General features: G+C 40.8%; 2 protein-coding genes across 5 annotated transcripts in view; both read left to right on the top strand.

Moving 5' to 3' along the window:
* specc1 (sperm antigen with calponin homology and coiled-coil domains 1) overlaps positions 1-12407 on the top strand; it is a 75612-nt gene that overhangs the window by 3715 nt on the left and 59490 nt on the right. Inside the window, exon 1 of one of the 4 annotated variants that reach the window (XM_085797464.1) lies at positions 11017-11269. The exons of 2 other annotated variants lie outside the window; for them this stretch is intronic. The gene's annotated coding sequence lies outside the window, so the exon portion shown is untranslated. Of the gene's footprint in view, positions 1-11016; positions 11274-12407 lie in introns of those variants that run through there. One more of the 4 variants, XM_085797463.1, reaches the window with a different exon arrangement.
* On the top strand, positions 3537-5175 carry LOC146974294 (uncharacterized). The gene has a single exon (XM_085798940.1). The coding sequence runs from the start codon at positions 3537-3539 to the stop codon at positions 4863-4865; it is 1329 nt and encodes a 442-aa protein (XP_085655066.1). The 3' UTR covers positions 4866-5175.

Raw genomic sequence — 12407 nt, 5'->3', positions numbered from 1 at the left:
GACGGCATCTCTAAACAAATTCAAGAGCAGATAGAGAATTTCCTGTTGGCCGTGTCAGTAGAGCAGTTTGATGCAATATGTTGCTTAACATGCAAGTTGTCTTCTTGAAATGGTTAGATGAGAGCCAAGTCAACATCTTGATTCAAAGTGTGCGATCAGTAGATGACTTGTAAATATGCTCTAGCCTGATTGTGATTAGATGTTTAGCAGAGATTGACGTCTGTTTGTTTGGTTCACGAATCTTGAGCTGCAGGTCTCAGCACAGCAGAGTGACATGCTGATCAAAATAGCAAAGGCACTTCATGCATGTACTGTATGCAGCATGAATAACATTTTTATGGTCTGAGGTCTGTTAACCAGAGCACTCTTGTTTGTCTCCATGCGACCATTTATTTTGTCTTTATGGCAGCTCTCACACTCTTCAGCTCGGAAGATCTGAGGAAAATATTAATATGGTCGGAAACACATTTCTCTGCTCGCTGTGGTCAGTCGGCTCTCCTCCCTCGTCTCACACACACACACACACACACATTCAGGGAAAGCACTGAGCGAGATCCATAGAAGAAAGAGTCGTTATCTATCCTCAGGAGGCGAGGTCTGGACTGCGTACAGCTGGAGTGGCACGTCCTTTACTGCAGTGGAGGAGGCTTTAATTGAGATAAGGGGAGATTAACGATTAGAGCAGGAATGAGAGCTGTTGTGGCGCTCAGCGAGATGAAGCGCCCTCAAAACTTCAGACAGACTATGAGGCTCCTCGGCATGCTGTGAGCAGGCTGCAGCTAATTTTTGCATGATATTTCAACTTTAATACGTTTGCTTTGGAAAGGCGTGGACGGCTCCACAGCTTCCACATCTTTGCCAGGCTGCCTTCTCTTATTTTATTTCCCTCCATCTACAGTACCAAAAGGCCAGTGGAGGAAAACAAAAATGGATTATATTGGCAGAGCGATGCATTATTGCATTTCTTGTCTGAGAGGAGTAGTGTGCTAGCTGTGAAAGAAGGCAGCTCCAATCATCTTTTTTCCCTGTGGCTCTGTTTTTAATTCAGCAACGTCCAGGAAACAGACTGCATACTTGACAAGCATCACAGTCTAACTCACTGGCTTCAAGGAATGCTGCTCTTTTTTTTGTAAATGGGTCATCTAGGCCACTTCTGAAGTTAAAAAAAACACAGATATGGTGTTTACCATCACATTTAGTTTGCTACCACTTCCACACTGTTGGCCAAGAGCAAGAACAATAGGTTAAATCGTTGGATGAGTACATCAAGGAAAATGCAGCTGATGTGATATTGTTGTAATGAACTGGACGAGCTGGTTTACTACTGCAACATTTACGTGTGTGTGTGTGTGTGTGTGTGGAGGGAGTGTCATACCTGAGATATATCTAACCTATTGTAATTTCTTTTTGTCTGCCTTCATGCAAGATAAATTGAACACACACCCACAGTGAACATCAAATACCTCTCATGCCACAAGCCTGTACATTGTTGTGCACTCAAAGGAGGACACACAGGGCAGGGAAGGCTCCTTCTGGGTTGGACAGTCCATCTAGTCAATAGCACTATGATGTTTCATTGTGGAAAAACACTGAGCTCTGTTCAGTGGTTGTCTTTTTTATGCTCTCCCCGTTCTCATGGATGCTATGCTAGCGTTTCTATGGAATCCGCCCACTCACTGTTACATGCAGCCAGCCAGGCAGACAGGAAAGCAGCTGAAGTTTCTGCAACGTGGCCTTGACTGACTGTTTATTAGACAAGAACTTTGACACCATCAGAGCAGGAAGTTCGCTCCTCGAGGGAACCCAGCTCTGAGAAAGATGAAACGGAGGGTGAAGCGGATGAAATATGCATGAAGATTGTATCTATCCCAGCTCCTACTACTGTATGCAGCAGCAGCAGCAGCAGCACTGTATAGTTTTTTTAGGAGATGATTGATACCTGGGACTTTCAGACAGCACAGTTCAGTGTACCAGTTATTCCTCGTTTGCATGGGGCCAAACAGATCAGGAGGTGGCTGAATACAGTTATTCAGAAATGATTTACTAAATTTGTGTCCATTCATTAAAAAAAAAATCAGCATTATACTCAACAGCAGAACTGGAGCATTTCTTTCAGGGAAGTACTGCTAATTTAAATTCTATGCAAACATACTGTGCGATTTTAGTTTTTTTGTGAAATATGACATGCTCACCCAAAGGTAAAACAACTCCATCTCGTAATGTTCCGTTATTATCTTATAGCGTGGTGAATGTGCAGGTCAGAACCTGTCCACAAGAGCATTTTGGAGTTGTTGGATTGTGTATTTGATGAGTTTGATGAGGAAAACCAAGAAATCCCATTTGCCTCTGTAGTGTATCTCTGGGCAGCTTGCGGCTCTGCTCCACCGTTCTAAAAATAGCTTGCACCGAAAAATAAAAGTAACTAACCTACTGCTATGACTATAGGGATTATGGCAATGGGCCAATTTGCCAAAAATGTTGAACTACCCCTTTTAAGTATTTCGCAGTGATGATACAGGGCTTGTTTGTGGAGTGACCTGATGGGTTTCAAGACAGATGTAGGCCTACTTGCCTGAGACCAACATGACATACAATAATTATAATGAGACAAAATCATGGCATTGAAATAAGTTTTAGAGGCTTCAACTGTTATGAATTCCTGATGTTAGGTTTTTGATATGGCTTTTGAATGTGAGAGTGGGATCTAATATCACACCCAGGTATTTGAACGCATTAACAGATTTTTTTATTATTTCTCCATTGACATAAATATTTGGAAAAACTGAATTTCATTGCTTGTTTGAAAAATACATGGGTTACATGTGTTAATTTCGACAGAATAAATTAATTAGAAATTAGGCGACTGAAAGTGGGCATGAATGATAGCATGGCATAGCAAGGCAGTTGAATTGTTAGCAATATTTAAAGGCAAGTTTCCAGTATCTCTCTCTCTCTCTTTTTTTTTTAGATGATTTATAGATTTATCTCAAAACTGTAATCTGAATGTGTCTGTAGCCTACTGTAACTTCAGACAAAAAATTTCAAAATAAGAGCTTTAACCTGTAATTTCAAAATAAGAGTACTGATGTGTTGATGATTTTTGTTTGTTTTCAAATATAAAGTCACATGATGCAGCCATCACTGGGTTCCAATGATGTCATCACATTCTGATGTCACATGTGTCTGTGTGATGTCACACATGATGTCATACAGAATGTTCCATCATCCTGTGTGATGTCACACATGATGTCATACAGAATGTTCCATCATCCTGTGTGATGTCATACAGTTCCTTTGATCTCTACTTGACTCCAGAGACACATTTCTCATTTGATATTCACAGTGAACGGCACAAAGTCTGACCTCTCTGTTAAGTTACAAATGATTAATCACAATTAGTTAATTACGAGATATTACGAGTGATTATTAATAACGAGTAATACAATAGAGTAATTAATTTATAACTCACATCTTGTATTCCTTCTCCAACCGTGCTATACAGTCTGTGCTAAGCAAAGTTGGCAGAAAGTGACAAAATGTCCGCACAAGCAAATCCTAATAATGGGAACCAGCAAATGGGCAAAGCCCCTCAAATGCTGTTCCTCAAAAAACCTTTTCTCGACACAAATTTTGTAAAAGAGTGGTCTGATCAAAACGCTGCTCTGAAGGAAGAAAACGCTGCTCTGAAGGAACAAAACACTGCTCTGAAGGAAGAAAACGCTGCTCTGAAGGAACAGCTGCTCAGCAAAGAGCAGGAAAAGAATAAGATGCAGACTTGGTATGAACGGGAAATGAAACGAGTAAGCAATGTAACAATGGTGAAACTCCACCGCTACGAGAACGATTTCCTTAACTACCGAGCGGGCATCAAACGGGCCAGCAACCAGTTGGAGAAAAAAGACAAAAAGATTAAAAAGCTGAAGAACTTCTTTGCCAAGAGGGTGAGCCAAATGAGAGCAAAGGAAGAGAAAGCTGCAGCTGAACTCCAAGCTCTGAAGGAGAGTTACGACGAGAAGATTGAACTCATCATGAAGGACAAAGACAAAGAGATCTCCAGTGTTAGAAGTGAAAACATGGCACTGGTGACAATGAACGAGGAGTGCAGGCTGGAACTCCTGGACATGAGGACCAAGTTGCAGAAATGCAAGTCTGACTGCAAGGCCAAAACCAACGCCCTGCAGCAGGCGACTAGAAAGGAAAAGAACATGGCAGATGAGCTGCGAGCTCTGCAGGACAAGACTGAACTCGACATGAAAGAGATCTCTGGTTTAATACTTGAAAACTGTGAACTGGTGAGAATAAGGCAAGAGCACAGGCTGGAACTGATGGACATGAGGACCAAGTTTAAGAAATGTGAGGCCAGAGTCAACGACCTGCAGGAAACACTTCGACAGGAGACGACGAAGAAAGAGGAGCTGCCCAGAAAGACAATAGACATTGAGGAGAGCTGGCTAAAAAAGGAGAGAGACTGGTTGTTACGGAGCAGACGAATGGAGGAGGACATGCAGCGCCTGACTACTGAAAAGACAGAGTTTCAGGAACTGGCCAGCAAAACCGATAAGGAGAAAGCAAAAATTAAGAAAGATGAGGAAAAGAGGCTCAAAGAGGAGTTGAAGGAGCAGAAGAAGCAGGGGAAGAAAGAAAGGGAAGAGAGAGAGAAAAATGAGAAGAGGGAGAGGAGAGAAAGAGAAGAGCAAGACATAGAAGAAAGAAAAGAGAGAAAGAAAATTGAGGAGAGGGAAAAGAAAGAAAGAAAAGAACAAGAGAAAATAGAAAGAGAGGAGAGAAAACAGAACGAGAAGAGGGAGAGGAGAGAAAGAGAGGAGAGACAGAGGAGAGAAAGAGAAATGTCAGTGGAGGAATAGAAACCCCTCACCTCAACTCCCCCTCCCACTTTCTAACCCCTACCATCCTCCCTTTACCCTCCATCCCCTGAACAACTCCTCCTAGCATGATGCTCTCGTACTAAATTAATGGATTCAGTGTCACGATTGGGTTTTCTCCAGGAAGTCTGGTTTCTCCCACCTATTTCATTAAAAAAAAACAAAAAAAAAAACATCAGTTCTGTTCATTTAGTTGTTCTTGATAACAAACATAAATTAATCAATCTATGTATGTTAATCAGCAACAACTGAATGAATGATGACACAAATCCACAAGTATTTGAAAAAAGCAGAGAAGATATCCCACCGACCATCTCTCTATGAAATCTCCCTCTCTCTTTCTCTCTATCAAAATAATCTCTGTCTCTCTCTATGAAATCTCTCTCCCTCCCCTCAACTCCCCCTCCCATCCTCCCTTTACCCTCCATCCCCTGCCACCTGAACAACTCCTAGCATGATGCTCTCGTACTAAATGAATGGATTCGGTGTCAAGATTGGGTTTTCTCCAGGAAGTCTGGTTTCTCCCACCTATTTTGTTAAAAAAAAAACCATCAGTTCTGTTCATTTTGTTGTTCAATAATAACATATGTTCAATGAGCAACAATTGAATGATGGCACAAATCCACCTTTGAGAAAAGCAGTGAAGATACTGCAGCAAAAGCAGTGAAGATACCACCACTACCACCGACCATCTATGAAATTTCTCTCTCTCAAAATGAGAATTTCCTAGAATTTCAACAGGGTCCTCCAACCGACCTCTCTCTCACTTATATGATATCAATAAGAGCTTTCATTTGTCAACAGCCAACCCTCTCTCTCTCTCTCTCTCTCTCTCTCTCTCTCTCTCTCTCTCTCTCTCTCTCTGTCTCTCAATTCAATTCAAAGTGCTCTATTAGCATGACCGTTAAAATACAGTGTTGCCAAAGCAAATAACAGCAATACAGACAATAAATAAAAACAAACAAACATCTCTCTCTCTCTCAATTCAATTTAAATTTGCTTTATTGGCATGAATGTTACGAGAACTATGTTGCCAAAGCATCAATAATCAATGAAACAAAACAAATACAACTCACAGAATCAAATATATACAAATAAAATAAAAAATAAAAAAGTATATATCCGTACATTTATACTGTATACCCTATGCATGTGTCTCTCTCTCTCTTATATTAAATATTAAATGTCATGATTGTATTTTTTTGTGTTTCTTTGTTATTTAGTTTAGTTTAAGTTTAGTTGTATCAGAGAAAATGTACAAAATATGAGATATGAGATAATAACGGAACGTTACGAGTCGGTGTTGTTTTTAAGGTAAATTCATGCAAAACAGCAGATGTGCGTTGCCTACAGGGGCAGTTTTTCAGGAAGCAGTCTCTGCATTTGCCCCGAAAACAACTCCATCTCGTAACGTTCCGTTATTATCTCATAGCGTGGTGAATGTGCAGGCCTGTCCACCAGAGCGTTTTAGGGTTGTTGGATTGATGTGTTTGATGAGGGAAACCAAGAAATCCCATGAGCCTCCATAGCGTAGCTCTGAGCAGCTCGCGGCTCTGCTCCACTGTTCTTAAACTAGCTTGCACCGACAATTAAAGGTAACGAACCTACTGCTATGATTATAGGGATTATGGCAATGGGCCAATTTGCCAAAAAGTTGAACTATCCCTTTTAAGTATTTCACAGTGATGACACTGTCGTGTTTTCCTGTCTAAGATGTCTAATTTTTTTTATATGGCTTTTGAATGTGAGAGTGGGATCTAATATAACACCCAGGTATTTGAACAGATTTTTTATTATTTCTCCATTGACATAATTTGAAAAAGGCCATGCTATACCTATTGATCTCTGTCCAGATCAAGCAAAATTATCATTTCAGCACTTTCCTCAGTGGCTCTGCTTTCTCCTCATCTCATCCTGAAGTACAAGATGCTGATTTAGGCAGCAGCTCCCGGCTGTAGGCTATTTCATATTCAGATGCTGAGAGGTACTTTTTCTGTGTTTTGGTAGCAAAATTATAATATCACACTGGAGGGGTTGGCGGGGTTCCTTCTTTACTCTTTCTAGCATTATCTGAAATCCGTGTTTCCACATTAGCATGGTAGCGGTAGCAACCTAAAATGCATTAGAAGCATATACAGTACACTACATAGCACTTTTGTACTGCTGAATATTAGCTGGAGGTTCGGGTTCTCCCTTCTCAGTGTGCAGTTTAAACCATTTAAAGTCTGCTAATATTTGTACAGCTGTAGGCATTCGAGTGTGTTTGGCATCTTGACTCTGCTCACAACTCTCACAAATTGCTGGTGACTGCAGAAAATTTCACACGTTCGCAGCCCACATTTGTTTTGTGGTGAAACTAAAAGGCTAGAACAAGTTTCCTGATGCAGCTTTTGGGAAGGAGGTTTGCGTTTAGTTGTGTACTGGTTTCAGATCCTTCCAGACTAAAGGGGGAACCCAAAGGGAGAACAGAGACCGCCTCACAGTATGAGGTACAGACTTAATCCCACGCTCTTCCTGTTTGAATGTAGTCCAGATAATGAGTTTGTGCTTCCTTAGATCCAGGTGCTGTACAGATGCTTTGGAGCTGCCAGCGTGGTGAACCACAATTAATCCATTAATGCACGTACGCTCCCTTATTGGCCTTTTACACAAGTTCCAGCAGTTTCTTCTCGAATGATAGAATTGTATTAAAGTGCAGTAGATCTACAGAAGGATGTTAGTTCAGAAGTTCAGCTGTAATGGTGATATGATCAACACATTAATATCACAGCAGCAGACGCAACAGACACAAAGTATAATCTCTGCTTTCATTAGTAAGAAGCTTATTTCCAATGCCCTTGATACACTGTGTGATCAGTATTCAGCCAGTGTCTCATGATACATGTCATTGTTGGTTATATAAGGTTTTTAGTTTAAATTAGACTAAATAAAAAATAATAGCTCATTAAAACCGTGTGTCTGATTTCCATCTGACTTTAACTACTGGAAAGTTACAGTTTCAGCAGCTGCTACTGTCATTCATCATGAACGTGTATTCGTGTGGCTTGTACTGTGGCCAGTTCATCTTAATTTTATTTATTTTAAATGGTGAAAAATCAGGTTGCTGTTCACAGTCATATAAACCATCTATGTCTGCAGCTGTAGTATCACATGGTGCAAGAGCTTGCAGCGTGCAGATGTCTCTTCTTAGAAACTGTCTACCAAAGAAGTGACAGCGCTGACAATTTAAGCCAATTTGCTAAGGATGTTTTTGGGTTTACACAAAGTAACAGCCATGGCTGTATACAAAAACTGCTTTATCGAATCTTTTCCGATTTAAAAAATCTTAAATGGAAACCCACTCACAGCCAGAAGGCTTATAGTGGATTTTAATGGATATTATTGTTATTCGATCCTTATTTAATGGTAACTTTATTTTTCTGAGGACCACAAGTTTCACAGTACCATGAACAGGAATGCAACTTGACACTGAATTTGTAACACTACATTATCACAATATATTCATATTTTGTGAACAGTCGTCTCTATTTGTATTGCTAATGAGAGTAGGCCTCTGGAAAAAGCAGTATATTTAGCCTCGCACTTGAATGAATCATCATCATGTTACATTTGCTTTCATATCCCGTGTTGTGTCTATGTGGAGAGTCTGACTCAGTGCTTTTTCCTGAAGACAGACGGAGGAAAAAGGAAGCGAACAAGAAGCAGGCAGCGGCGCTCGGGAGCTGCAGCGTTTTCTACTGGGGATTTTGACAGAGAAACCTCTTGTCTCAAACAATGACAGAAATCCCCCGAGAGCCATTTCACCTAGTGAACATCCAGCCACATGGCTTAATGTTCCATCATTATTTATTAATGATTGGTCTGTTTCCAAGCGTCTGACTGTTGTTTCCTATTTCCTAACACACATTTTCTACAACTGTTTATTTTTAAAGGCCTTTGGCGGAATTGAAGCTTATCCTGCTTCAAAGTCCTTAACAATGTCCTCATACATACGTTGGCTATTTTTATGGCTTAATGGTCAGTATACTGGTAATTACTGGTCTGTCATTGTGGTGCTTGTGAGTATATGAGGTGGACATGAATTGAAGTGGTTCTTTGGTTGTCCTCCAAGTATATGTTTATTTTGGGACACCATGTGTCTTAGTATATCTGTGTGATTGTTCTTTATTCTCCTGGTGAAACTTCCTTGGTTGTCGACCAAAAGAAGCGGCTTTGTGACATCATGTGTATGAAAGTAGCCAAAGCAAAATGACTGTATGTCTGCACCCTTCCCAAGAAGCTTTGCCCTGGAGAGAAGCCATTTTTAGGAGTATTACCATCTCTTCAGTCTACATTTTGTTTTGTTTTTAGGGAAAGATCTTGACAGATATCAAGAGGATGTTAAGAGTGAAGATGATTTTGTATCTGGTGCCACCAGCAGGAATTTAGTTTTCACTTATCCAAGCTCTGACATTTCATCTAGCATCAACTTTACAGTGACGATGACCATCATTTTTGATAGACGTGTCTCAACGACTATTGAATGGTGAATTTTGAACACATTTGGTGAGATTATTCAGAAGGGATTAACTTAATTTGTGTCCATTAATCCCAAATACAGCACAATATATATCATCAACAGCAGAACAGGAGAATTTTGGTAATGTAAATTCTCCATACATTTACTAACTAACTATATTGATGGTTTTCGGAGCTGGAGTTTAACCATTAAATTGAAATACAAAACATGAAATACAAAAGGTAGTCAAAGTTAGTTTCAATATTTTTAGACATAAAAATGGGAGGTTTATCCTCCTACCCTCTCCCGATCTGACATTATATGTCACAGTTTTTGAGCTATAGTCCATAGCATACATATAATATTTGAACCCACAGTTGGTGGGCTCACCACTCCCGCCCTTTTATTATTATATAACTTCTCTAACTTGTGTAATGTGGACTAGAGAGGCCGTCTGTAACATGTAGACTGGAACAGAAAACAAAATCACAATTGTCTTTCTTTATATAGCCTCCCTAAGAAAAGATAAAACATAACAATAGGTAAGAACTGCTCTTGAAGAGTCATGCTAGATGACTTAAGTTGATATCTAGCTAAGCCACAGTTACCGACACACAGGTATATGAGCACTGGCATTGAACAGGCATTGAGTGGTGCAGTGTTTGGTCTGCAGTGGCTCCAGCAGCAGCATCGGAGAACCAGTCGTAGACACAAACATGCAGTCTCCCCTGAAATCACACCGAGAATCTGTATGTGCAGTAGGGTGTGAATCAGTGCGCATGCAGTGTCTAAAAAAAGCGTTCTGAACTGTTCCTCAACCCTTTGCAGGACTCTCTCTTAAAAAGCAGTTTTATGGTGGTGTAGGGGTGTGGTCAGAAGTTCCTCAGTCTACCACTTGCCACAAACTGGAGCCTGTTTCATCGCAGCCCAATGTGCAGTACGCTCTCTCTCTCTCTCTCTCCACCCACATGCTCTATGGCCTTGGCATGCCACACGTTGTTGGACCCAAATTAGAGCAGTATGGGAACACATACAATGAAAAACCCCTCCACAAATGATCCACCCTCGCATTAAGAAGTGTGTCTGAGACAAAGACTGGCTTTGTCAGGCAGCGTTGGTGCCCAAACAGCCTACAGGTCATGTGGAGGAATAAAGACTTCAGAACTATGCCATTATCATTTTTTTTTATTTATTTATTTATTTGTACTTGCAGAAAGTTGGACAAGGCTCAGATGTAGACATGCCACTAACTGTACAGTAAACACTCCTTTACACAGCTATGGTTTTTAATTGAAGAATACAAAGGATCAGTTGTGTCACATCTACAAACCACACACAGGTTAAATCACAGTGTAAACCACTGCCCTGTGAACAAAGTGCATGAACCTGCAGTAATAAGGGGAAGTCTGCGTGATCAATCATAATAAAAACCATTAGTCTTATTTACTGTAGACTGTGCATGGCCCCAGCAGCAGTCTCATACCACATGTTGGAGATCTATCCCTCCTCCTCCTCCTCTCGGTCTAATTCTCTCCTTCTTGTTGTCTTTTCTTCACAAGTGAGGAAAAGTCTGGAAAAACTGCGAGGAGAGGAGAAAAACATACCCATGGCTGAGATTCTGTCGCTCCCTTCCTCTTGGTATATGAGAGAGTAAAAGAGGCACCGGCTCTCACACACACACACACACACAGCACAGCGGTTGGCAGCCTGCAGTACTTCCTCATCCTGGCTGCTGTATTGAGGCAGACAGCCGTTGCTCCTGACCCTTCTTTTCTCGCCCTCGGTGGAGCTCAGCAAAGACCGGGTGAATATTTTTGGTCACTTTTGGTACTTCAGGGTAGTGAGGAGGCAGAGGGCCGGCTCTGGGACAGCATCCAGCACCATACACGTGAGTGAACTGCACTGCAGCTGTACTGTATAGCGGGTTGTGTTTTGTGTGACACCATTCTGCCTTCACCACCTCTCTCCTCTCATTTCTCACTATCTGAAGGTCTCAGATCAGACTGGTACATGTTGTTACACCTCCATGCATTGTTTTCCAAGTTTTATAGGGGACAATGGAGTTTACTTTGGATTGAATATGTGATTAATGACCGTTAAACTGCAATAGGAAAGTTTGAAACGGGAAAAACTGAAGTCATTTTTTAAATAGATTAGGAAGAAAGTGAGTCAAAACATCTGCTGAAGATATTTCTGCCAGGTTTCTCACATTTCTGTCAACCACAGAAAAAGCAAATCTGAGAAAGGTGGCTTGACCTAAAATAAAGAATAGTTTTAAAACAACAATTTTCAATAGTGTTCAAGCAGAGGAGACTATATTTAAACTTGTGTTGTGGTTATAGTGAGCATGCATGTCATCCTGCTCACTAACCATTGGGCAACACCGGAAAGCTTGTGTGAAAGGATGTGATGACACACTTGACACATTAAACCCTGTATCTGTTTTCTCTAATGCAGCTAATGGAGTCACAAGACCATGAGCTGTTTATTACTTTGAATCACTTTCTGTTGCTGCTCTGGTCGCCTGCTGTAGCTCATCATGAACCTGAAACAGAAATTATATTATTCAAAATCAAAATAGAGATTTGTTAGGTTTGAATGTGTTGTATGCTGCTCTTTGCCCAGTTAAATGTTACCACAGGATGTCAGCAGGTTTTGCAGCAGGTCTGCGGTTTCCCCCTCTAATCGCTGAATCTTTTTTTTTTAAAGGTCTATTTAAATGGCAGTGATGCCATAGCTGCAGCGTTCGCTCTCATACACGTTCCATATTCTTTACAAACACATAGAATAAACTGATTATTTGAAGTGCGCTCATTGGCCCATCCTGCTCTGGAGCAGAACAACCTGTATTTAAGGTCAGAGGATGGTCAGGACTGGTTAGCTCAGATTTCTCCCCATAATCTGAGGCAAGTTGAGGTTGTGGCAGTCAGGCAGAACTGGCCAAGTTACATATTCGTCTAATGAATGTGTACATATGAGGTATTTTTCTGTAACTGATATGTTGCAGGGTAAGTAGAGTAGTTACT

Source organism: Trachurus japonicus, chromosome 14 (assembly GCF_045865225.1).
Source record: "Trachurus japonicus isolate A0001 chromosome 14, Traja_1.0".
In the NCBI taxonomy this organism is placed as follows: domain Eukaryota; kingdom Metazoa; phylum Chordata; class Actinopteri; order Carangiformes; family Carangidae; genus Trachurus; species Trachurus japonicus.
This window is presented reverse-complemented; position numbering and strand designations above follow the sequence as displayed.